This window comes from Etheostoma cragini, chromosome 12, assembly GCF_013103735.1.
Source record: "Etheostoma cragini isolate CJK2018 chromosome 12, CSU_Ecrag_1.0, whole genome shotgun sequence".
Taxonomy (NCBI): Eukaryota; Metazoa; Chordata; class Actinopteri; order Perciformes; family Percidae; genus Etheostoma; species Etheostoma cragini.
This window is the reverse complement of record NC_048418.1, coordinates 7,744,208-7,771,455: the sequence shown is the minus strand read 5'-3', so window position 1 is coordinate 7,771,455 and position 27,248 is coordinate 7,744,208. Positions and strand designations below refer to the sequence as shown.

The 27,248-nt window shown below is 40.4% G+C and overlaps 3 protein-coding genes across 4 annotated transcripts; 2 read left to right on the top strand and 1 right to left on the bottom strand.

Moving 5' to 3' along the window:
• The first annotated feature begins 816 nt into the window (after positions 1–816).
• Positions 817–7,592, top strand: pgap6 (post-glycosylphosphatidylinositol attachment to proteins 6). The gene is made up of 13 exons (XM_034887958.1): positions 817–880; positions 1,403–1,586; positions 1,756–1,957; positions 2,497–2,624; positions 2,748–3,013; positions 3,130–3,470; positions 3,593–3,689; positions 4,080–4,194; positions 4,914–5,056; positions 5,212–5,390; positions 6,480–6,626; positions 6,732–6,848; positions 7,029–7,592. The coding sequence occupies exons 1-13, from the start codon at positions 817–819 to the stop codon at positions 7,350–7,352; spliced, it is 2,307 nt and encodes a 768-aa protein (XP_034743849.1). The 3' UTR covers positions 7,353–7,592.
• A 3,004-nt stretch (positions 7,593–10,596) lies between these two features.
• rgs11 (regulator of G protein signaling 11) lies at positions 10,597–18,186 on the bottom strand. Its single transcript, XM_034887960.1, has 17 exons — positions 17,982–18,186; positions 17,635–17,731; positions 17,336–17,386; positions 16,291–16,397; positions 15,982–16,033; positions 15,649–15,707; positions 15,389–15,465; positions 15,234–15,315; positions 14,434–14,499; positions 13,897–13,920; positions 13,732–13,793; positions 13,346–13,459; positions 13,095–13,210; positions 12,370–12,457; positions 12,143–12,281; positions 11,457–11,539; positions 10,597–11,372 (listed from the first exon to the last, which is right to left on the bottom strand). The coding sequence occupies exons 1-17, from the start codon at positions 18,042–18,044 to the stop codon at positions 11,237–11,239; spliced, it is 1,416 nt and encodes a 471-aa protein (XP_034743851.1). The 5' UTR covers positions 18,045–18,186; the 3' UTR covers positions 10,597–11,236.
• Positions 18,187–18,828: 642 nt separating this feature from the next.
• Positions 18,829–25,798, top strand: c12h7orf26 (chromosome 12 C7orf26 homolog). Of its 2 annotated transcripts, XM_034887962.1 has the most exons (8): positions 18,829–18,928; positions 20,000–20,200; positions 20,308–20,529; positions 21,190–21,355; positions 22,263–22,540; positions 22,666–22,903; positions 23,775–23,814; positions 25,402–25,615. In XM_034887962.1, exons 2-8 carry the CDS (start codon positions 20,006–20,008, stop codon positions 25,607–25,609), a joined length of 1,347 nt encoding a protein of 448 aa, XP_034743853.1. In that variant the 5' UTR covers positions 18,829–18,928; positions 20,000–20,005; the 3' UTR covers positions 25,610–25,615. The 2 variants fall into 2 exon arrangements, with proteins under 2 accessions (XP_034743853.1, XP_034743852.1); XM_034887961.1 differs by lacking the exon at positions 18,829–18,928 and having other exon boundaries at positions 20,006–20,200; positions 25,402–25,798.
• The last annotated feature ends 1,450 nt before the right edge of the window (positions 25,799–27,248 follow it).

Sequence of the window (27,248 nt, the reverse complement as noted above, 5' to 3'; positions counted from 1 at the left end):
TGCATTATAAACCAAAAGTTGTCATTTATGTCCCTTTTTTAGTTTTATTAAATTTAACATCTTTAATGAGTTGTCTTTTCTGTATGCCAATACATTCATCATCCCATAATTTGTGCATGTTGATCACAAGTTTGCCCCATATCCTGTAAAATTTCATTGGGTGCACTTCAGCATTGCTTTAGATTTTTCCTTGTGTGCAAAATATCATTAGTTCTCTCCAACAGTGTTAATTGAAGGTGGATATAGCCTAATGAGTTTCATGTTAAATAATAAACATGTATTTGATGACACAATTAATTGTAGCCTATATATACATTTTCATCATTATCAACATTTTGACTATTTATACGTATCCTAATATAGGCATTCTGAGGTCCAATGTTATTACTTGTGGTGTAGTTTTTTTTTTTTTACATTATTGTCATTACTTTTTGTTCCAAAAATAATTAATTTATTAAAAATAAGTATATGCTCTTCCAAAACGTGTGTATGAGGTCCCCACGTATTAGTTACACCTTGTAAATTTAGGAGATGCACATATGTGTCACTTTAATGATGTTTTCACATTATCTCAGAGCTCTCAAATGACACAAACTGGGAATGAAATGCCAATTTGTTGCTCTCTAGCTCGTTCACGTCTTTGATGTTCATCTTTCCGACACACCTCAAAGGCAGCACCCAGCGACTCTCGTGACGTCGTGTATTTGCATAGAAATCAGGAAGTGCTGTGCTGGTAGAATTAGCTAGCGATAGATTTGTGTGATATTACAGTTGGATAAATGACGGTGTGATGGTTCAGGCACTAGTGAAGGAACCATGGATTCTTGTTTTATATGTGGTTTCCTTTTCGTCGCCTTGACGTCTTGGGCATTAGCAGACGGTAAGTGTTTCAGTAAAAGGGACAAAGTAAGAGGAAACTGGTTAGCATGTTTGCTAACTATCTCGACATGAGTGTTTACCTGAATGCCAGACACCTGCACAACCTTTTCTTTGTAAAATGCTCTCACACTACTCTCACACTTACATGCACATGTTAAAGAGATATTTTGTCAGCCCTAGGATGAATGTGACGGCATTCATCGTCTTTACAGTACCTCTCACTGACCGTACTGCTAATTAAAGTATGTCAGTATACTGTTTCTGCTTGCCATTACTTGTTTTACTGTGACAGCATTTCTGTTGTATCTGTATTACACAATGTCTAATTGTGTCAGTTGTGCTCTATGCTACTTCTTTTTATCATGAATTATGCATGTACTGTACTCTTCAATCACATGCTAATATTTTCAGTATAAATAAAAACTACTTCCCTCCCATTTTCTTCATTTTCCTTCCCCTTACTTTAAACTTAGTAGAAAAAAACGGTGTTTGTGCACTTACAATGAAATCTTATGCCTTACAGATGGACAGTTGACCTTTGTATCAGAGCTCTCGTCCAAACCAGCTCAGAAGTTGTCAAAGTATGGTTGGTATGGCAACGTGAGGCTGCAGAGGTTTCATATACCAGAGGAAACTGCCATTGCTCACTGGCTGTTTATTGTCACCAAGGGCCACACCTTCCAATGTGGACAGCACAATGTCACCATGTAAGATAAACTAACTTCTGCATCATGAAAACATTTACCCATTATCTCTGCTCACAGGACTCTTCCTAATCTCTTTTTGTCCTCTGCTAAACCAGTTTCCTTGTTTAAGTTGTTGTTGGTGCTTTTCTTCTTCTTCTGAAAATCACTTTGACTTCATCTTCTTTTTCAGCCATATTCAACATGGTGCCCCTCCAGTTATAAATCCAGTAGGGTCGGTGTTTTCCAATGCAACGCTATGGAGCCCCTGTCTGTCTCTGATCCTACCGGTGACATCACAAAGCTCCACAACCTTTAACCTCTCCAATCCGGCTCCCGGTGATTGGTACGTTGGTGCCCACTTGCCTGAAGATGATGGGCGCATAGAGCAGAAGGTTTGTGCAGGGCCGTATACAGCCTGTGCTTGTTATTTTCTGTTACTGTTTTTATTGTTACGAGTCCATGAAATTGTTTCCGCTACTGGACCATTACTCCGGATATATTAACACAAACTGCGCTTTTTAATTTTCATAAAGACCATTTACAAGACTTGTGGAAAATTGTGCGCTGGCCGGTCAACTTTTCACACTCGAGTGTGTGTGTGTGTGTGTCTGTGAGTGTGTCTGTGTGTGTGTGTGTGTCCATCATATTTGTCTGAATTAGAATTTAAAAAAGAAAGATAAATGCTACACTTTTCCCTAACTTGTTCCACGGGCACAGGCAGTGGGTGGATCTTTTGTCGTGTAAAGTAGCTTAACCCCATTGTTGTTTTTTGGCCTCTGCCCATATTGAAAAATTGCAGCTAGTAACTGCTGGCCTAGAAAGAACGTTTCTATTTCCATTATACTGTATCTTATATCTTCATATTTGTACTTTCCATGCATTAGTCACCCAATGATCTTCATTGTTTTTCTTTTTTGTCTTTATCTATCAGGGCTTTCCGTCTTGCTCATACTTCTTCCAGCCTCAGCTATCAGTCAGGAGAGCGGTGGACACACCTATCTTACAGCAGGGCACATTCCTCCAGCAGACCGCAGCTTCTGACAGACCTGCACGCCTTAAGTAAGAACTGTCTGTGTGTGCATGTATACACGTCTAATTTCCTGTGGTCCCATCCTTTGTTCGGTTCTATATCTTTGTTATCAGTCTATATAAGTCCCTTTGTGGTATTTGTGTCTGCCTTAGGTTGTATGTTCCAGAGTTTGCCTCCTCTCTCTCCGTCTCTGTGGCTGACTGTTCAACAGGTGAGGGAGCAGACAGCGAAAACTGTTCACTGGTCCTCAGGCTCGGCTCCACCTCTCTGCTGCAGCGTCCAGTAACAGTGAACTGCTCAGGGATTGGCTGCTTTGCAGCTCTTTACAACCCACCTTGGGATACCTGGTTACGAGTTGTCGTGGAGAGTAGCCTCGACAACCGTACTGTGACCTTTAGTATTGTCTCCAACTACACAGGTGAACACAGAAACACACGTCTATAAACATAACTTTCACATACTATATCTCTGTTTAAATCCATTACCTGCGTGTGTAATTTTATTATATTCTGCATTTGTTTGTGTCTGCCTCAGTGGGATGTAAGCCAAAAAGTGTAGGCCTTAAAGTAGATGATGACATCAACAAGCTCCGTGGCAACAGCAGCAATACCACGTCAACATCACCAGGCAACAACCCAGTAACTATAGACGCAATCATCTTTGGCAATGAATCAGCGTCACTGTTAACACCATTGTCGGCGTGTGTGTGGAGCATCCCTGTTCTCTGCGAGGAGGTGGATGTTCTGTCGCTCCGATTCACTCCCGTCAGTGGACCCAATGTCAGTGTTACAGATACACATCCCACACTGCTCACCTACCCCCTGCACCCACAAGCCACTGGTGGTACACTAAACCTACAGCTCACACTCAACACTGTGAGTACTACTGATTTACCACACATTAACACAGACAGTATTTTGAAAAACTCTGTTAGATTTGAGAGTCTCAGAGTTAAGCGTTCATGCTGTTTTACTTTGATACATGTTTGTGTGTGTAGACTAATGTGACCCTGGCGAACAGCAGCAGTGTAGTGGCCTGTCTCTCTCCCTGGGCTCCAGTCCTCCAACTCAACCACTCTCAACCCTGTCGCACAGGTAGCACAGCTTACCAGATTGATTTATTCACCGTTACACTGAGGAATTGGAATTGATGCAATAAAAAGCTGGAAATAATTGCAGTACCTTAAGGAATCAAGCAAACCGCATATAAGATTATTGATAAATAATAATGTGCTAAGAATGGACAATGGCATCAAGCTCATAAAAAGTAAAAGTCAAATAGGACATCCATGAAATAGGACTGCCAACTCTCACATGTGGTTTGCTGCCTTCTGCCAAGTGCATGACTAAGAGATTGTTACGGTCAAACTTAAAAAGTACTTGTGAAAGATTCCAGTTTGTAGCGTAGCAAAAATAAATGAAATTGGTAAAGCTTGACTTTGCATCATGAAAATGAAATTTTGAGACATTTGTGTGTATCTACAGCTTTGTTTGCAGGGTATGGTGTTCATGTGAATGCCAGTGTTCCTAAAGCTGTGGTCAGACTGCCTTTTCCCCAGTCAGCAACATGGTACCTCACCCTGCAGCTTATTTGCAACAGGTAACACACATGGAAAAATTGCATTTCTATCCTTATCTGAAAATGTGTATCTAGAATATTTCTAAATATTTTCTGCACCTATGGCATCTTGTCCTTATGCATACTTCCTCCAATAGGAGGAATAACACTACTCTCAAAAGGCAATACATGCTTTTACAATTCACACAGTCTACACAAATGTAATGTCTTTTTAGATTTGTTCATGTTAGCATTATACACATTTTTACACCATGTATATTGTTGTAAATTCACATATCTGCTTTTTTGAGTTATATTACATCTATTCTGGCATTCTCAGCCTATCTTCACAGCGCTGTGCAGGAAGATCTGGCTACACCACAGATACATTTTAGGATAGGTGAAAAAAACATTCTGGATTGTTTGCATTTCTTTAAACCAATCCCAATCTTCCGCAAATAGCAACGGTGGCTCTGCTAAAATAGTCGCGGAACTTTTGGTGGAAGATTTGCAAGCCGCAAAAGAAAACACCACCTACAATATTAAATCCACTCATCGGATGTCAAGCTTTATCCTGGAAATCTACTTCCTTTGATCCAAGAGAGAGACAGAGAGACATCCTCTGTGTTAAAAGACAACACATTTTTGCAATAGGGGAGTTGAAGTGTACATTTGTTTAATGTGTGGAGTGTTGAGACCCTGATTTTTATGAGATATCCCTGTTTTGTTTTTAATGTTTAAATGTGTTTTTTGTTCTGCAGCAGTGACTGTGGTAATACATCCTTGGTGTCTGTGGTCCCAGAGGTGTTCATCAGTGCCTGTGTAGAGGACTGTGGGACATACGGTGAATGTAGACTGCTGAGATCCTACAGCTACCTGTACGCTGCCTGTGTCTGCAAGGCTGGTATGACACACACACTCAAACACACACACACTCAAACAAACATAAAGATACTTTGCAATCACCTAAATATTCTAACTTTAATTGCACTTAAATAACATTGTATCCTTTCTTGTAACTTACTGATTCATTCAGTTATGTATTTATGGGGTCTGTAGGCTGGACTGGTTGGGGCTGCACCGACGATTCGACAGCTCAGTCGTACTGTCGCCAGTTGACGGCGACTCTGCTGCTCACGCTCAGTAACCTGTCCTTCCTGCCTGCCATCGTGGTGGCCATCAAACGCTGCTACATCACTGAGGCCTCTGTTTACCTCTTCACAATGTTCTTTTCCACGGTAACACACCCTCAAATACACTCTTGTGCATATATGTAGGAATATTGCATTTTAGACATGTCTCTAGAGTATTGGTTATATTCTATATTCTATTGAACCCAGGGGACCTAAGAAGAAAAGGATCCTCCTCACAAGGTTTCAAAGACTCCCATCCACAATTTTCAATTCTGAGTGAGCATGTATAGTTAAGGCACAAAGTGTACCTTTTTATAGGCGCTAACATTTGTAGGATGTAAGTAACAAAATAGCGTATTGAATATATGAAGTCAAAGCCACATGTGAGATGTCACAAGCACTTTTATTAAAACAGACAGAAAATGATCAAAATTAAAATGCAAAGACAGGGTTTCCTTCCCTGAACAGTTCTCTGGTTGAACAGTGAAGTCTCTAAACTACACTGCAGACTGGATTCTCTCCTCATAGAGTGACGACTGATTCATTGTGAATGGGTCTAGCGCGGGTTGAATGTCCACTGGTCATCGTCGTTACATATGTCTTGTGTATGACACTGCGCTGCCGAACTGATAATCTGTCCATATGTAGAAAACTATATCTATAAAGATCTAGGCAGGGGCGACGTCTGGCTCATCCAGTAAGACCGTGTGCCCCATGTAGGCTGAGTCCTCTGCAGCGGCCCGGGTTCGAATCCAACCTGCCATGCTGTGTGTCATCCCCATCTCTCTCCAACCTTTCCTATCTATCCACATCCTCTAACAAAGGGAAGAAAAAAATCTATATCCATATAAACTGTATTGTCTTATCCCATATCTCATTTGAAAACCTATCGATTGAAGTTAAAATATTGACCTCCAGCTGTGATTAGCTAATAATATTACTAATATATATTACTAGGTTTGTTAGTTATAGCTGCGATGGTAGGTATCTCCATAAATATTTACCGCCAGGATTTTTGAAGTTTTACAGTGCAGTTGTCAGATTGGTCACTGTGGAAACATCTTTGTGTATTTTACGTAACTGTGGGAAAGAAGAGGATTCATTGCCACCTATATTGACCGGAGGGGTGGATAGTTTTGTGGCATTCAGAGTAATGCCTCCCCTTTTCATGTTGAATTTCTTTTTATATTCTAGTTCTACCATGCATGTGACCAGCCGGGTGTAGCCGTAATGTGTATAATGGACTACGATACCTTACAATACTGTGATTTCCTGGGTTCAATCTGTTCCATCTGGGTCACCATCCTGTGCATGGCTCGCATCAGCGACACATTCAAATACGTAAGACACCAATAATACTATTAGTACTCTTAACTGAGGATTAATATATTTTAAGATACTAAGATTTGTTTAAAAAAAAAAGTCATGATACTTTTGTTTGTGCAGACTCTGTTTATGCTCGGGGCTCTGCTGATAGCCATGTCAATGCAGCTGGACCGCAAGGGCCTGTGGAACCTGCTGGGCCCCGTCCTCTGTGCCATACTGTTCATGATCACTGCCTGGGTAAGACACACCCTACAGGGAGTTAATCAAACTATCTAAAGGGAATCTGCTGCCAACTTCCTTGTTGATAAAAATCTAGGCAGTCACAATGGGCAGAAAACAAAAGAATGATACTAAAACAATGATCTTGTTGTTGCTAAGGTGTGCTAAATCCAGTTATCGTCTGTCTTTTGTTTACAGGTGTACCGAGGTGTGCGGCGCCGACATTGTTACCCGCCCTCTTGGAAACGCTGGGTCCTCTTTCTAATCCCGGGGGCAATCTGTGCCCTGATCGGGGTTTGTTTGTACATTTTTGCAGAGACCGAGGTCAATTACTATTACACACACTCGCTGTGGCACATCCTGGTGGCCAGCTGCGTGGTGTTCCTGCTGCCGCCGAAAGAGAAGAACAGGGAGGCCTTGGGCTGGAGTAGGGGCGTGACCTGGGACTGGAGCTGGAGACCCCGGGTTTGTGGGTACACACTCTGTCAGAGCGGCAAAGATGAACTCTACACTGTCACATAATAGGACACAAGATTTTCTGTAAAGAAGTGACAAGGCAGTGATTGTGAAACAGCACTGCAAACATTTAATTGAGATATAAAGACACAAACAAACACAAGGTGAATGCTCATTTTGACAAAATCTTACAAAATCTTTAAGACTGACATTTTAAAATCAAATGTAGACCTATATTCTCATAGGTCTACTATGTCCATGTTCACATTTTCAGAGGGTTGAAAACTCTTCTTTTATTTGAATAAACGAAAAAGATTTGTAAAAGTCTTAAATTAGCTTGCAAACATCCTGAAACACACACACACGCACACACAATTTAACCTAAATCTGACCTGCTGAACCTCCAAGGGGGTCCGTTCCACGAGCTTAGGTATAGTCTATATCCTTCGCGTTCCACTTCCGGGATTGCTCCGGTGTTGCAGGAAATTCTGCTGGATGCATGTATTTTCCGTTTCTTACCGCTTTCTTTGTGTTTGAATTTTAAATTCAGTGGATTTATGAGGACTGGTGTTGACTGCTCCTCAGATCTCTGCTGGGTAACTTGAGACAGCTAGCTAGACTATCTGTCCAATCTGAGTTTTCTCTTCCGCAACTATTTTTCAGCGGCTCTGTGCGGAGCTTAGCACCGCCCATGATGATTCTGATTGGTTTAAAGAAATGCCATCAAACCAGAGCACGTTTCCCTCCCATCGCAGAATGTTTGGGGGAGTAGTCAGACTCTTCTTCAGTGCACTTTGGAGGAGGGTCTGGAAATGTAAGACTAGCTTAGGTTTGAACAGCAAAACCTTCAGGTAGCAGACCACCTGGCCTTTGAACTCTCGACCAGATATTTGTACATATTGTGTATGTACATTTAGGCTAGGAAATCAATATTTGAAATATTTATTACTGGAATAGCACTTTATTGCGCTCTTTTAAATCTTTATCTTCAGCCTCTCATTGAGTCTGCTGATAAAATATACTATATTTATAATTGATGTAAACACGCCTCATTATTGGTGTAAAATTATTTTCTATCCATTTAAGATCTGCTTGATTATTAACTAACAGGTTGTATGGACAACCTTTTATGATAGTTTGGTTTTCTGGCTTTGTTTTGGAACTTTTCACCCTCTGACATGTAGGACTGGGTATCGGCACAAAACTTTTCAAGTCAAATAATCCCTGCGTACAATCTTCTAAAAAATAAATTTAAAAAAATACAATTGTTTGGTTCACCCTAAGCGGCAGTAGCAATACCCAGCCCTAATTTGATGGTTACATGACTGTGTCCTTTCTTCTTTGTCTACTCTCCACTCTCTTCTCATTTCTTTTGTTCATTTTGCCTCTTTTAAACCTTACCAGTTCTTACTTTTCACCAACACTCATTCTGAAGCACTTTTATAATTATAAAGCTAATGATGTAATGTACACATGGATGGGCACTATGAATGTATATTTAAATGATTGTGTCCAGTGCCTCCTCTTCACCATGATCATTTTGCATAGGTTCACATTGAACGTTTCTGGCACTTTCATTTATAATTTTTATTTTATTTTTTTCTCCCTTGTGTGTAAGACTGTAAATCACTTAATTCAGTTGTCACGATTAAGTAGTAGTATGAAATGCATTCTACCCCTACTGCTAACTATATCTGTCATGCGTGTAAAGAGGAAGAAATGTAATGTTCAATTTAAAACCAGATTTGACTTCCTTGTACTGGACAGCTACTTTTCAGTCTGTTAAAAGAATCCAAACCTTATTTATCCCACCAAGAATAAATCTATTGTATAAAGAGAATGGTATAAGATTGTATTATTGCTTTTTATGTGGACACTGTCACACAGTTTTTTTTCTCACACACACAAGGCACTCACACACTCTCATAAACAGTGGATGGGGCATGAAGAGAAGCAGATTACTATAATCCTCAGATAGAGATATATATATGTGCGCGGTTGTTTGGAGAGTTCAAGTGTGTGTGTGTAGGGCTTACGTCCATTAGTAAATTTGATGGGCTCTCAGATCCTGCAAAGCTGACACAGATCAGTGCTACAGATCACAGCATCTAGCCTTACTGCTCATTGTTTGTCAAAAGCAAAGCAGCAAAGGCCGACATATTGTGATTTCTAATCGCTAGCTTGAGTCACACTTAAAAAGTATGGCATCCTGCATTTCAAATATTGTATGCAACTAAAAACACAACTTTCATCAGATCTAAATTCTCTCATTTTTAAAACTCCATGCCCTTAGTTTATATTGCACGCTTTCTGTCTACCTCTAGACTAAGACTTAAAATAGCTCCTTCACAGTTATAGAAGATATGCAACTGTTTTCACTGTGTTGTCCTCATTATGATGAGTAAACAGTGGGGTGCCCCTTTAATATGTTAGTAAGTTCTGCATGGACAATAATTATTTATGTGGCCCTTTATGTGCTGTATTTACAAGTTATTCCCAACCTAACCGCTTCTTATCCTATACAAGGGGCTCAAGGTGATTAAAGAGATTAACATTTTTTATTGTCAACAAAATAATGTTTATTTCTTTATTTGTTTATTTAAATATTCTATTGTTCTATATATTTATTTTTCTTAGCTATTTCATACATTTCAGTCATCTCCCAAAAAATGGTCTCAGAAAGGAAAAAACAAACTTTGGTTTAAGTTCTCACAACTCTTGTTTACACTCACGCCTAATCCTGTGATGAATAGTAGACACTATACATTTTTAGGGGTCACAAGCCAAAAAGTAGTTGGGACCCACTAATTTAGATGAGTAAGTAAAACTAGTGTTACTTTAACCACATACAGCCAGTAGAGGGAGCAAGTCCAGGAAAGTAAACCTGGAAGATTAAAAGATGAAGAAAAAAAGGGGGGGGAAGAAGTTACCAAGTTCAAATCTTAATATAATACATCCATGGATCAGTGGATGAGTTAGAGAACAGCATGTACAGACGAAAGGCACCGTAGGAAACAGACCTGAGCCAATATTTTCCGCAAATAGCAGCTGGTTTTTAAGATTCTGGAAGTAGCTATCAAAGGGAGTTACTGGATCTCTTTAATTCGTTCTTACAAAGCCTTCATATCTGGAGATCAAGAAATGCTAAAACAAACCATGCAAAGATTTTGTGCTTAAAATAGATCCAAGGGCTACAAAGAAATGAGACATGAAATGAATTGAAGATAGAAACGCGAGGAAGTCAAATGGAAAGTGGAAAAAGCCTCATCCTAGATTTACTCACCCTCACAGTTACCACAGCATGCAGAGCTGAGAGCAAAACACAACGCTGAGTGCTGTTGTGACATTTTATTGGGATGAAAACATGCTTGAGAAAAATTAACAGCAACAACCATGACAATGTAAAGCTCCGGCATGGAATGGACAAAACAAGCATATTATATGATAAACACACACATGCTGAGGCCAGGATATGACTTTATACATATTTTGCATCTCTATTGCGCTATAAACAATATTTTTGCCTAAACCTGTATTTTTACGACAGAGTGTGTATACAGTATATATATATATATATATATACTGTATATATAAAGGTTACTGAGGGAGAAAGGAGGACTTGGTATTAAAGTCCATCAAGAACAACAGGACAGACGTTTTGGACTGAGATGGGATGCAGGATGGCTAAGCAGCAGTGAAGGCTGTAACAGTAGCACTAAAAGCTCGTTTCATTTTCCTGTAATCTGCTTTTGCTTTGTAAATAAGATGTGATGCTGCTGAGGTACGCTTCAACACCTGTGCTCTCCAAGAAAGCTCTAAAATTGACATCCTAGTTCTGATAATGTTGCCGCGGTGAAAGAAAAGCTTCGGCTTTCACACAGACAGTTTGACTTAGAAGTAAAAGCAGAGGAGATTTCCTTGAGTGGTTGCTTGGGGGGCCAAAATGTAAATTATTTTTGGCCGGCTGCAGAGTTGGTACCTGCTTGCCCGCCCCCCTTGGCATGCCCGTCTTCCTCTGTCGCCTGGGTGACAGCCTGAGCAGGGGAGGGGCTAGCATGCCGTTGGCGTCTCACAAAGGGGAACACACTGAAAGGAAGGAGTGTAATGTTAGACAGAATGATTTATTAAAGTAAAAGTAAAGTAAAAGTGGTAATTGATGTGTCATTTCACCTTTTCTTTGTCTCCTGGGGGACAATAGCTTTGGCCAGCATGTTCTTGTATAGGTCAGACTTCAGATATCTTGGGTAAGAATCCTGTATACACAAACATATACACAAATACAACATTAAGTAAGTTCTATGTCAGCTAAACTTAAAAGTTGCCATTAGGATGTGATGTGTGCTTTTAGTTTATGGACGGCAAATGAAGAATTGTTTTAATTTATCTACCTAAAGTTGACAGAAAATGTCTGCTTTGACATACTGTATATTAAATACTGTATGTGAAAGACATAGTGTGTATACAGTATATATATATATTTAGAACAATATATTTGATAGGCATTTTATACATTGTTTTGACAATATACACAGTATATATTAATATCTCCCAGTCCTGTTTGGCTATGTTTCATTCAAATATTTATCAAAAGATTAGATAGATTAAGAGATTAAACGTAATTGATTTAATTAATTTAAAAACCATTGATTTAAAAACCACTGGATCCCTGAAAGAAGATAACATAGTACATTTAGATTCTTCACACGGTTGCAAGTTTCGGAAATAATATTTAGCTGAAATTTGAAGAATACAGCCAAAAGGCTAAAACATGCATAACCAAAAGCGTTCTGTCTTTCCAAATCTATATTCAAAGGGAACTTTTCCAGTATCAAACTAAAATGTGTCAGAGGTCAGACCTTCTTCATGAGAAAGTAGATGTGCATTTGGGCGTCGTCCATGACAAAACGATGTGGGTTTCTGATCCCCTCTAGAGTTTTATCCATTGTCTTACTGTCGATGTTGACCCAACGAGCAGCTCCAGGAGCCAAGAAGTTCCTGAGTCACACACAAAAGGGTGGAAGTCATCTGAGAGTAGACAGAACTGTGCATTACCTTTTGCATGTTTTTGTGCTTATACGCTTACTTGTAGATCATTTCCACTTTCTCTATGACCCTGGAGCTTTCTCCATGCTTAATATCCTCACAGGCCTGCCAGAAACACAGGTTCTCCGCTAGCAAAGAGAAAGACAATGAGGTGTAGGCTATGTACGCAGGTGAATAACACAACAGTCAAGCAGGAAAATCTGACTAACAATTAGAGACTTTTTATAGCACAGCATTTCTCTGTGGAAAACCTTGGCCCCTGGCACTATTTCCTACGTCTGCATGCTTGAACAGATCCCTTACTGTGCTTTGCGTCTCTAATCGTCTTCCTTGTCTATTCTTTCCATCCTCTCTAGTAACCATATCATGAAATTAATCTCTTTTTCCGACTACTTCAACCCTTCCATCTTTCACTGCTGGGATTGGATAATGTCATTGGAGGAGATAATGAAATTCTGAATGCTAATAAGAGTAAAAAACATTTTAAGATGATTGTCCTATGATAACAATTAAATTCATTTTTCTTTCTTTGTCAGTTCAGTACCCTTCTCCATATATAATTCTGATTTTAGCATTCCATTGACTTAAACCACGGGGTTGTGATTTAACCTGAAAAACAGAAGTTGAAAAAAATTTGGGATATTTCTTTGTGTATTCCTTTCACGAAGTTGGCTCGGGTCTCTTCACCGTACCTAATCACCAAATGTTCTAACATTTGTATTTTGAGTAAATTCCAACATTTTCATTTCCGTCACTCTATCTTACCACTGAACTCTTTCTCCAGGTAGGTCATAAACTCCCGCCTCCCCATGTCGTCACTGAGAAGCTCCATGAAGCTGAAGCTCCAACGTTCCACTCGAAGACGCGTTGGTATAGGCACCCTGCTCACAGAGACACACCAACAACACAAACACATGATTGTGTGTGTGAGTGCGTGCGTGCGTGCGTGCGTGCGTGCGTGTGTGTGTGTGTGTGTGTGTGTGTGTTTGTGTGTGTGTGTGTGTGTGGTTTCTCACATTTCTGAATTCATTGTCCAATATGTGGTGTCATCAGAGATCCAGGGGTTACTGGGAAGGGACCCTTGCATAATGGGGTCGTGGTTCTGATACTGCTCGCTGTATTTCACAAAACTGCACATACACACAAATACAGAGGCATGCACACGCACAAAAACACAGTATTATTGCATTAGCGCTGCAGATTGTAAGAGTTTATGGCCACTAATTCCAACTTGCCTCAGGAAGCATCCATTAGTGGCTCTTATAGTGGGAGCACTAAGCCTTATAGGCATGTGTGTGTACACTGGAGACATAGAGTTTGGATCAGGCAGTCCAGGACTGCAAGACCACTAGTGTGTGCATGTGTGTGTGTCTGCACCCGTGTGTTCATCACAGACACATACCTTTCTAGGCAGATGGATGACTTCACACGGTTTCTTCCAAGAGCCTTTCTAGAGGTTTCAATCTGTAAACAAAGGCAGAAAGCACATACAAATGTAAACACACAAAAAGAGCTATACACTCAATGTACTTAAAGTGAGGGTGTATACATTATGTATCATGTTTACCTCATTTTTGTAGTGTTCACTGTTCTAGTTCTGGTAAGAAAAACAGTCATCACTTTGGCTCACAGAATGACCAAATCATACATTTATACAATCATATCAAAAGCAGTAGGCAGCTCCTCTGTGTCTATACGTGTTCACCCATACAAACAATGCCTTTACATTTTAATGCAGGATATATTCTAAAAATATGAGGAATGCACAGTGTAAAGATATACTGTTCATAACATACTATGTATTTTATTATCATAGTGTGACAATGGAGATGGCTATTATGTCATGTTAGGGCCTCAAATATTTACCTTGTATTTATATTTTATTGTATACACTATAAAAGAAATACTGTCTTTTTATGGTTTTTGATCATAGCATGTCACAGCTCACTCGGACACTTACTTTGAAACAATCACAGCGGCAGGAAAGAAGGAAAGCAGTTAAACAAACGAGAGAAGAGATAGATAGCAGATATGTTATCACATTAGCTTTTTTAGAGTGGAATAAACACTAGAACAGGAAGTAAAGAAATATGATGTCACTGACCAGTGTGACTCCTGCGCTGTTATTTGGTCTCTCCAGACCTATATCCAACACACTATGCACCCCAGGCTGAAAAAAACACACAAACTTACACACAATAATAACTGTGTGTGTGTCAGTGTGTCTGTGTGTGTGTGTGTGTATGTGTTTGTATGTGTGTGTGATGAGAATATGCTTTGCGTGTGAGTAAGCACTTATCCTTTCTTGAGTCTTCCACATCACTGGCTCTGATTTTTATTCTCAAGTTTCTCTTTCTTTTTCTCCATGTCCTCGTCCCTAATTCATAAGACAAGATGGAGTCCCTCCTCCAAACTCTTGTCCTCTGCTTTACCCTCTCCTCTCTCCCACAGTACCTTACACTTCCCATCATCCCTCTCCTCCTCCCGTCCCAGCCCCTTTCTTTTTATTCACCTACTGATTGTTCTCTCTACTTGTCTCTATCTAAGAATAAAATGGACTGCTGTGATGAATATGATTATTTATTCTCTCTCTATCTCTCTATCTATCTCTCTCTCTCTCTCTCTCTCTTTCTCTCTCTCTCTCTCTCTCTCTCTCTGGTTCCCCTGTTGAAGTTTTTACCAGATGGGTTTAATATTTCATGTAGGAGGCAGAAGAGACTGTGAGTGAACATTAGTAGGAAAGAGGGACTGAATAAAATACTGTAAAACATGATTCTATAGTTGTGTATTATGGTAAAGCATTGCATAGTATAGTATAGTATTGTATAGCAGAGTACAGTTTAGTATAATATAGAACAGTATAGTGCAGTATTGTAGTAAATAGTACAATAACAGTAAACGTACCGGGGGTCTGTTGATGAGCCAGTAGGCCTGCTCCTGACATTCGAGAACAATGCGGTCAGCCTTTCGCCTCTGTTTGGATGCTCTGAACACAAATCACACTGTAAGTTTGGTTTGTGTGTGTGTGTGTGTGGGGGGGTACATGTGTGTGAGCGTACCTGAGTTGCTCTCTGGCTTGCATCACCACAAAGTCCCAAGTGTGGTTGATCCTTTTGTTTAACAGACTGTACCTCGTCTACAGAGGAAGAGAAAAAAAACAAGGAATGAATAACAAAAGAAGAAAACGCACAAACACAGAAAAGAGAGAATTCAGAAATGGCACAGGCCTGTTACCCCAGATTACTGCATAATTCATAATACACACATTCTCACTCTTAAAGCTCTCTAACTTATACACACAGACACACACTTTCCTCACCTTTTCATATTCCATCAGTTCTCCTTGTTTTCTTATGTTCTTTTTAGCCAAATATATCGCTGATGGCATATAAGAGGGAAAACAAAAACAGTAAAGAACAGAGGTTAAGAGATACTGTTGGTGCCCTGATCTACATCTATGTATGTTTGGCTCTTGTAAGACATGATATTTGTGGAATTTTCTTTCCAGTAAATATTGGTTACTAGTCCTTGTCCTATTTTATAGTGGGTGGAAAATAATCCATACCTCACAATTAAATGTATAATATAATGCATATTATCATGGGCTTTACTGAGATCACCTCTTACTCCTTCAGTTTCTTTTTTGCCTTACCATAATCCAGCTCTGAGGCAGGCCACCGGGTACTAGTCCAGAAGTAAGGAGTCTGAGAAAAACAAGTGACATTTCTTTTATTGTCTGATAGAGATTGATAGCACAGTGGGTGATAGAAAAAGTGGCAGCAGAGAGTGACAGATGGATGGGGGATTAGAAAATGGGCTAATGGAGAGAATTTAGTGGCGATAGCCAGTGGTAGACGGAATGTGACGGTTAAACCAAAAGTGGTAAACTGGAAGGAGGGGCAGAGGGTTTTTACAATCAACCAGAATGAACACACTGCATGAGGGATGGAAGCGGACTTACCTGGAAGCGGTAGGGCGACTCATCAGGCCGTAACACAAGAGATCTCGGCTCCTTGAGAGGGTAAATATACCCGTAACGCACCAGCAAGCCACTAAGATGCAGGGCCTCTGTTGAACACCACAGGAGAAACTGATCATTGGACTGTCTCACAGCTTCCGTTTCTTTAGGTGATTGTTGGGGCTGTACACTTAAAGTAGTTCATCCATCTTTTTATTCAAGCATACACACCTTAGTCTGCCGTAAATGTTGATGATTTGTACAGGACACATTACAACATATAATAAGTGATAAAAAGAATGACCTATTCCCAGGTTTTTATGTATCACTGTAAAACGCTGAGCTGTTTCATAAGTGAACGCATTCAAATTAAAGAAACTGAAAGTGGAAAATCAATAATCAATCAATCAACCAACTGGCCACAAGGAACATAATTAATATAACATGCCGTGGGCTTAATTTGTCATAACGCTCAAATCCAGACTTTTTTCCAGTGATGAAATGCATCATCAATCTTCAGTTCCAGCTCATGTGTCAAAGAGCTCTACTTTAAAGGACAGTTACCAAAAAAAGCTGTGTGATGCATTTTAATCAGCTCTTACCACTTTCTCTCTCTCTTGCTCTTCTCTTTCCTCAAGTGCTCTGAGGCAAAAGGGACCAGCGGCAAATTTTTTTTTTTCCAACCTCTAATTTACTTCAGATATGGTAAAGTCTCCTGAGGTGAAAACCTCCACAGGGACACTAATCAAACCCAGGTCATCAGGTGAGTTAATCAAACATAGATCCTCTGGGGCTCACCCCATTCCTGTTTACTGGAAACCACAACCCCCACATTACACGTGCACACACGCATGCACGCACACCCACAAACACACACACACACACACACACACACACACACATCACTACCACGTCAGCTTGAGAGAAAACACTATGTCCTGGCAACACACTAGCAACTACACATGCAGGAAAAACAAACAGAGAAGCATGCAAATACTCTCTTTCTATCACATAAACACAAAATGGATGTAATAATACACTAACTTACCCTCCTCACATATACTATATGTCTTAATCAGCCACGCGATTATGTCATGGCCTGAAGAAAAAAAGAGAGAGACAGAAATGAAGGAAACAAAAAAGAGGACAAACTTCATCCCTCTACTCTGCAAAGCACACCGTAGTCTCCCAAATTCACTGGTGCATTATGCATGACTGCTGGGACAAACACAGCTGCAACGTTCATGTCCACACAGAGATGCTAATGTACGCTGACATGACGCGCACGCGCGCACGCACACACACGCGCGCGCGCGCACGCACGCACGCACACACACACACACACACCTGTCATGGCGTGTGGAATGACAGTGATGAGAAGTCTCTGGTTTCGCATCTTAATGCCCATGTCAGGGTCCTGCATGGCCACAATCAATTTCTCCATCTGTTAGGGAAACAAAGACGCACGCACATAAATAATAAAAACTCAGTCAAAACACATAAAGCAGAAAACCAGATAAAACAATGGACATATTAAATGTCCCACCCTTTCATAACTTGTTCTCGATCATCCTCGCACCAGTAGGCTATTCTATGTTTACGGATTCATTGAGAGTTATAGCCGACAGGCTACAGTAGGTTATTATGTGATATTATAAGAAAAACCTAAACGAGACAGAATCATTTAATCTTACCTTTCGAAAGCATGACATTTGCTCCCGGTGACAGGCTCCTTTAGCCAGGGTATTGATAGTCATCCTGCGGGATGCTTGGGATCACTCGACGGGACGGTAAACCGAAGTGCTGAACTGGCGGGAGCGCGCCACAGAGAGTGCACCACTGTTTCCTTCTCCCCTCATCGGTTCGGTGCCCAGCGGGCGCACCCGTGTGTAGATTAAGGGATTACAGTGTGCCAAAGAGATTTTCAGTATGATATACAGTAGTTCCTGTACAGAGGCAAAAACAACAACTTGTCTACACCCCTTCATGCTGTAGGCCACTGGGTATTCTGAGAAAAAAAACATAAATGTATATTTGCATAACAAATGTCATTAACCACAACGTAGGCCTTATGTATAGAAATAAGAAAAATAAATTATGTATTTCCTATCATAAATTTGGGGAAAATATGCTAATTTAAAATATAAACACCTGGAATACGTGTATACAGGGCTGTATAGCGTATGAATAAGTAAACGAACAATTTGTTTGAGTAATTGTTAGATTGGAAAAAAAGTCTGTTTTAATTTTAAAAAGCTTGAAGTCTTTGTTTTGTTAGCAAATATAGCCTAATTATTTTTTCCTTTCATGCAATTCTATGTAAGATAACAATAACACTTTTTTTGCTGATTTGAAAACTTTAGGCTACGTTTACGGTCGCATACTTGACTCTGTTGATGTTTGTTGTTAATGTCTTTTTTATTATTTTCAGGGCCAGCCATGCGTAAATACAACCATTGTTGTTGACATTTAACAGCACATGCACTGACTCCGCTGAAAACGTCAACGGCGTTACTCAACTGTCCATGCTTCCATCCCACGCAGGCTTCCGTAGAAACAGGAAGTGGTCCTTCGTCTTTTGAGATTGTCACTACTCTCATCGTCGGCAAATTTATTAAGCATATTAAGGTCTTTTGTAGTGGTAAGACATCTTCTCAATAAAGTATGTGTTTACGTTAAAAGGCCCTGAAGGTAATTAACGCATGTGAGAGTTGTTGCGGAATAGAACAAGTCTTTTAGCTAACGTAAACCTTGCTAACGTTTACTAGCTAGCTGTAGCAGGCTGGATGAGTCCGACTGACTGGAGCTATCCAGCTGATTAGTGTTGAGTCTCAACGAACACTATATATACTATATAGAAATGTAACGGTTCAACTCGACTTTATTACTATTTGTGTATCGATATTCATTGTACATCCGTATTCATTTTTTCGTGTGTAGCTAGACAAGTAAACAGGATCAGTGCATTGTTGAGTTAGATGCTAGATGCATTTTCTTTTGCAGTACGTAAGGCAAGGCCAGGCAAGGCAGCTTTATTTGTATAGCACATTTCAGCAACAGGGCAATTCAAAGTGCTTTACATGAAATCAGTTAAACAGATAAAACACAAGTACAAACAGTTAAAAATCATAAGCATAAAAACCGATAAACACATGAATAGACAGTTAAAAACAAAGTAGGAGTAACTTTCTCTGACTTTCTCTGTATTAATTATCTGACTTTCTCTGTATTAATTATCTGACTTTCTCTGTATTAATTATCTGACAATCTCTGACTTTCTCTAAACTAATTATCTGACTTTTTCTATATTAATTATCTGACTTTCTCTGTATTAATTATCTGACTTTCTCTGTAAACTTGAGACTACCTTTCACACTAAATAGTCAATGTTAGTGCTATCCTTCGTGATCACCTCAGTGTCACTACCTTTCACGACTCTATTTTTAGAGACGTTACTTTTTGTCTCTGACTCTTCTTCACACTAATTAAGCCAATACAGTGCTGCCATTCATGTCATAAGACACATGCCCTAAAATTATTGCAATACATTTTAAAAGCAAAGTCTACAACATCATGCCCATGTTGCATACATTAAATGTTGAATATACCAGTTAACTCATTAATCACAAGAGTAATCGCCTGTTTAAAACAGTTGTTGACACACAACACGTCCCTCCTTGAATATGTCCCATTTTGTTCGGGCCTGTGTTAGGTGGGGATGGGCGACATCCGCCAGTCGTTGCTGCCTCGCGATGTGCTGAGTGCAGCCAAGGAGCTGCTGTATCACCTGGACATCTACATCTGTAACCTGGTGCAGTCAGGGAGGCAGCCTCCTCAGGTCGACTCCAAAACCCAAGAGCTGGTGGAGGAGTTCATTCTGCATGCACCTAAGGACAGAAACACCCCAGCCAGGGTAAGGCATGACCTCCCACTGCTTGTGCACACCAATATGCAATATATAAACACACACATATGGATAGAGATACAGTGTCTGTGTTTTTCTTTTCTTTTTTATAATAGAGGATGAGTGCTCTCCAAGAACTCCAGCTGTTGGAGATCATGTGCAGCTGTTTCCAGGAACAGAGCCGCGATACTGTTCGTCAGCTTATGTTCTCTGCACTCTTTAGTCTTCAATGTAACCAGGCAGATGAAAGTCGCATGGGGCTGTTAGGCAAGCTGGTCTCCATGGCCATAGCTGTGGGCAGAGTTCCTATCTTGGAATGTGCTGCTACCTGGTTACAGGTGAGAATTTAAACACACTGACGTACTGGAATGTGAATGAAACTTTGTTTTGTGTGGGTTTTTATACTTCAATATGAGGCTAGTCCTGATTGAGTACTTTCGTGCGTGACATTTTTCAACTCCTTAGTAGTGCTGGGTACCGAACTTCGATACTTTTAGACACCTACCGAATTACCTTCTTATTATCGAGAATGGAAAAATACCTTGCTATTTAATACCAACTTTCAATACCTCAAGGAGTAAATCTCATTGCGTCAGTGACTCAATAGGCATGCGGCATGCTTGTACCAAGAACTAATAAAGCTGGTGATTGGCTGTCAAAACACTATCCTACACACAGACACGGGCTCACGTGTTGTTGTTATTTGAGAGGCTTAACTACAGTGTGTGTCACAAAGGTGTAAAGCAGCTGGAAAAAAGGATTTGTACCGTAATTTTTTAATTTCTTTTTGTTAAAATTCATTTTATTAAATTGGTAAAGTACCGCAGGACAAAAAAAGTATCGTTCAGGAACCGGTAATGATGTCATTCTAACTGTATCAAAACATTTAAAAACAATACCCAGCCCTAATCCTTAGTGCCTCTCTTCATCTGTGGGTATGTGTTTGTGTACTGTGGATGTGCTGAACATGTGCATCTGGTTGTGTTTGCGTCCTGCAGAGAACCCACCGTGTGTACTGTGTGCGCCTGGCTCAGGTGTTAGTAGACGACTACTGTAGTATGGTGCCAGGCTCGGGGCCCACCCTGCAGAACATCCACAGCGCCAGCCCACGGTTCTGCTGCCAGTTCATCACTGCTGTCACCACCCTCTATGACCTCACCACAGGTGGGATGACACAAAAGTACAAAAACGTCCAAAAACTGTGACCTTACGCCTGATTTCCACCGGTTTCAGAACGGTCCAGATTTGTTTTAAAGAAATGCTAACAACAAGTCTCCTCAGAAGACTGAGCTGTCTGGGTGTCAGTGCTCAGATTACTGAGCTAGTATACACAACACACACTGAATTTGTTTTAACCTTTCACCTTTCTGCTTGGTTTGGCCATTTAAGCTCCAAACTCAAGAAGAAGCTCAACAGGAGCGTGTCAATGGCTAGTAAAATAGTGGGAAAACATCTGACCCAAATATACTCTGACAGAATGAGGAAGAAAGCTAGGAAAATAACTGCAGATAGTACACATCCTCTTTCAGTCAGCCAGTTTGAGCTCCTGAAGTCTGGGGGGCACTACAGAGTGCCTCTGGCAAAAAGGGTTTTCAAAAAATCAGTTTCCATCCAGAGGAGTAGAGGGGAAACAACTCTGTGCTGAGTTATCAAGGTGGAGTGCAGGGAAATTTGATCTGCCGTGATCCCGGTCTATTTTATTTTGAGAATAACCGGATGTTTTATTTTGTTTCTGTGCTCGACTTCCTGTTCCGCACTATCGGCCGTGTGCTGAACTGCTGCGGAGCTGTCAGGCGTCCAGCAAAAATAGAAGCTCTGCGTATCTGCTCCCGTAAGGGCTGCGGATCACTGGAGCTGGGACGGTGTCGGGACGCAGCTGTTCCGCAGTCAATGAAAATATGCACATTGACTTTAATGGAAACTTTATGACTCCGTTGCCGTTCCGGAGCGGATCCGCAGCCGTTAGGAGTTAAAATACTATTACTATTAAGATTTGACCACTTTAAAATAAATCTATTGGGCAGAAGGAATGCGTTATGTCAACATCTTTTTGTGTGTTTTGTGTTTTCAGAGGAGCTCACGCCTCCTTTGGAACTCCTACAGATGATTGTGTCGTGGATTCAAGATGACCCTCGTCTAGTCCTTATCACCTTCTTGAACACGCCCCTCTCTGGCAATCAGCCAATCAGCTCACTTGATGTTACACCGTTAGGGGGGTTGGTGCGTTGGTGTGTCAAAGCCCCACTGGCCTACAGGAAAGACAAGAAGCAGGCATTAACCAATGGTACCACTGAAAGTGAGCCAGAGGTGGGGCCTCTTTTCTCTGCTCTCCATCTGAGTGTCCTACAGGTGTGTGGTGTGGTCAGATACATTTACCTATAGTACACATGACTTTGCAGTATGCTAAACCCCTCCAACATGTGAAGATAATCAAGTAATTTCCCCATGCCATTGTCCGTCTCCTGTCACATCAGGTCCTCATGCTTTTGCCAAACATACTAAATGAGAAGGGGCTTTACGGTCGCCTGGCGTTGCTCCAGATGGAGTCCCTGGCCGCGCTGACATCAGACCTCTCCAGGTTGTTGGACCAGGCTGATAAACACACACACGCTTCATCCGCTGATACACGTGCACTGTCTCAGCTGGTCCTGGACCGGCTGGCACAGGCCCTGCAGGTGGCCGTGGCCAACGGAGCTCTGCTCTGCTCGAGAGGTAAGATTGTGTAAAGAAAGATACAAGTGGTAGAAGTAGAGGGAAGAAAAGTAGATTGAAGCGAGGATTTAAATTACAATTTTTCGCCTTGTCATAGATTGCCTCAAAGCCAAAAGTAGACCTGAGACTGGATATTCAAATATAGCTGAGTATACATGCTCTATATCTTTCTTTCTTGTCAGTATGTTCTCTCTTATTGAGACATGAAATGCAGAGGGCTTACAAAGCACACATCCAACAACAAACAAATTATTGTGTTATTTATTTGAGAATTTAATATTATTCTACTTAAAGCTGATATCCGTAATTTATTAAATTACAAACTGCTTCAGCTTTATTTTACCCAGGAAGTGTCTTGGGATATGTTGTCTTTTTACAAGAGATACTTTAATGAATCCACCGTGTGGTGGAGTCTCTTAAAAATAAATAGGCACTTTTACAATAGTTGGAGAGTCCCTACTCTGCTATGATAATGTGGGTTACAGACGGCTTGCTGGGGTCATACCTGTCCTGGTTGACTGAAGTTCATTCAAAACAGAACCTGTAAGCTACACATTTCACACCCTTTTTTATTTTTGTGAATTTGAATATAAGCATATATCTATTAACATCTCAGTTAGAGAATTTCCAGTTTCATAGGGACTAAAACCCAAATGGACATCAGGCTTCCACATAACCTCCAACGTCTCCACCTTATCTGCTGTAGACCTGCAGAGAGCAACAATGTGTAATAAAGCTTCAGATTTGAGCTTCAAGCAATGATTAAACAAGCAAATGACTAAGTAACTGGTTTAATCGCTCGTCATATGGATTGTCTCCTCATGCTGTGGTGATGTTCGATTGCTTATTTCATGCTGCCTTCTCTCTACAGACGACCTGAGAGCCATCTGTTCCCGCCTGCCACACAACAAGTAAGAACCGTTAACTGTTCATTTCCTTGGTTACCTGGTTTCAGCTAGAATTATACAGAACATGAGTATGATAAGAAGAGCATCTGTTTCAGGGTTATTTACCTATGTAAAGCTACTACTTTTTTCTGTGAGTTTTAAACATAGACTGTATAAAATAGGTTTTAGAGTGCTCCCAAGCGCTGCAATGCTCTCCCTTCTCTTCATTGAGGCCTCTCAGGCTTGTAGTGATGCGCATTGTGCGATAGGTGCCAAAGAAAATCGGTTTGGTAAAAATTATCAAGTAAATGTCCTTAGGTTTCGTCTTTCATAGAGCAAATAAAGTTATATTTTTCCGACTATAACATTTTCTGTAGACGTGTATGGTTTCCGACTGGGAACCCAGAAATTCCAACATTTCATGTAAATTGAACTCAACAAACAACATAGTTCATACCGAAAGTCATAAGAAAGCGGCAAAGTCCTATTTGATTATGACTGTGTCAGATAAAGGGCCTTGCAGTGAAAGGTGGTAAAAATGTGCACAGTTTATTACAGGGGAACATCCCACCGATTTTAAAGTAGCCTACATTTGAGAAATGAACACAAGGAGGCTAACCTAGCTTACCTTAACAAGGTTAAGGAGAACACCAAGCCCCTTTCCCCAAAACAGAAGCTAACCCCGGTAACGTTACTAGCATGGATGTATGGAATATGTAGGGACAGCAGCATGACGGAGACAACCGCGGGACAGAACACTACAAACTGCTTTCACCGGCGAGCCAATAGCTGGTTAGTTAATACGTAGGAACACCAAAAGCGGTAGGGATTTGGGGTTAATATGTGGATTCATACTGGGATGTCTACACAACTGTGAGAGTCGATTGACTTCAAAAAGTTCAACACTTTTCTCAAACATAGTTTGTTGATGTCTGTCTTTTTTAGTCTGTTGGCGGTTTAGGTTTTTCTCCTGGAACACGTCAAACACATTGTGCACTTACTGCGGCGTCTTGTAAACTGCGTCACTGTTTACATGTGTGCTCATCACCCTATGTACATTATTTGTTCTAGTGTTATTGTTGAAAGCATTGTGAATACATATTCCAAAAATTGTATTATGTTTTTGTTGAGTTATTATTACACAATACTTTTTCTGAGCTTTTCGAATCCCCCGACTAATAACCCACATTACACATACAATAAAGACAACTAATACTAAAACTAATAAAAACCAAACTAAAACTAAGCATTTTCAAAAAAGGAAAAATAAAGTAGCAATTCCACTTTAAAAACTAATTAAAACTAATTGAACTGAATTTGAAAACAAAAAGTCAAAACAAAATAAAAACCCATGAAAATGCTAAACTATAATATAATCCAATATCAACCCACGAGAACCCACGAGATCTTGCAAAGTCATGTAGAATAGAACCATAAAAATGAAATGAGTTTTATATAAATAATGGCAATAGGGGGGGGGCAACCCTCCGACTTTTATTGTGATGCACACCTTTTTCCTTATAATTCCATATTAAAAATTGCACATACGCTGTATATATATATATATATATTTTTATCATCTTTAGCTTATTCTTATATTTGTGTCCCCAGTTTGCTCCAGTTGGTGTTGTCTGGCCCGGTGATGTACTACAACAACATCCACACCCCTCCACTGGCCTTCAGCCCCCACGCAGCTCATTCCCCCATCGCCTCACACCCCGCACACACACCGCTGGCCACGCATGCCTCCTCTCACCCTCAATACCCCGCTCAGCCTTTCATGACGGGACTGCCGTTCCCCTTCCGACCCAGCCACTAACGAAAAGTGTGTGAGTGTGTGTGTGTGTGTGTGTGTGTGTGTGTGTGTGTGTGCTATGTATGTATGTATGTATGTATGTATGTATGTATGTATGTATGTGTGAGTGATGTGTTATGAGGTTAATGAGCAAATTTTGCTAAAAGTCTGCCAGGCTAACATGTTTGTCCAATAAATATTTTTTTTACCTCCCTCTTGATGTTGTTCTTTATACCAACCACGAGTGGTCACTGTTGTCGTACTCCCAGTTGAGTATGCCAGCTGTCAAATTTCATGTCAGGACTTTATTTGAATTATTGCAAAGTACAAGATGCCATGAAAAGAGAACTTTGCCGTAGGCTTAATTATTCTTTACGCAAATATGGTGTTTATGCATTTTTACTGTATGGAACGAGTTAAGGAGCTCTTGCAAAAAATATTGTTCATGATTAGAATAAACCAAACTGCTACTTACAGTGGACATCAAGCAAGAGTTTTGCATTTAAATCAAATGAAATGGATTACACAGAAACTACATATCTTATGTTGAGCACAAAAATCGAACGGCTGTTTAACTCTGTCCCAAATTAACGTCATTATGTCACCAAAGATGTCAGAGTCCTTTGGAGCCAAGCCCATGTGGATAGGCTTTACCCTGTTATAAGACAGATAGCATATCGTTCGTCTACAGCAGGGCAAAAAAAGATGCTCAACCCTCCCCAGGACCCTGGCTGCCCTCATCCAAGATGAGAATTGCATCATCCATAGTGAGCTGCTACTACGTCAACATTTAAGTACGTTCCACATTAGTACAACCGTACCGTGACCTGGAGATCCAGTAAGGGTTGTGTTGTACATCCCTGTTTTTTTTTGTTTTGTTTTTACTCATAATCTACTTTTATGCATACTCTGCCTGTGCTGAGAAGGAAACAAACATACAGAGAGATGTGTTTGTGTGCTGCTGCTACTCAGTATTGTTGCCATAATTAGCAGTCACTACTTCCTTATTTATTTAAATAGTTATGTCTTACAATGGTGCAGTAATCATTTCTTCCTGGAACGACTGTGCTGAGACGGGAAGTCCCAGATCACTTCAATTAAAGTGTCTACACGTTAGAGCACCTTTGATTCCAGCTGTTACACCACGTTGTCTCTCACAAGTGTGTACTGGTAGAGGCTGATTGTACCATCTTTGGGCTTCCCCCTCGCAGAGCTCATGGGTGGGACAGTGATAAGGATATCTTTTCTGGGAAAATAAAATAACTTTTAGGCTCGTGGAAGGTGCCAACAGATAATATTCAAGTGAAAAAGGCGGGATCTAAGTGAGAGAGAGAGAGAGAGAGTGTACATCTGTGTATCTGGCTTTCATAGTTTGAACAAAGGTCACAATGGTTTGTCTTCTACTGCACCATGTTTATGATTGATTATGATTAGTTAAAAAATGAATTTGCCAGCGTACCATGAAACAAGACATGCTTGCTAGAGCTGATTTTGTGCACAATTATGTGTAGTAATGTCGGGTTTCAGAAGAAATCTTGGTTTGGTTTGGTTCCCTTCCTACTTCCCACAGGTGTGTGCTGCGGTTGCGTAGGAAGGTTGTCTACTACAAGAGTTGCAAAATCGTGGTTTCCTATGGAAAAAACTCTCAAGGCCAAATACCAAA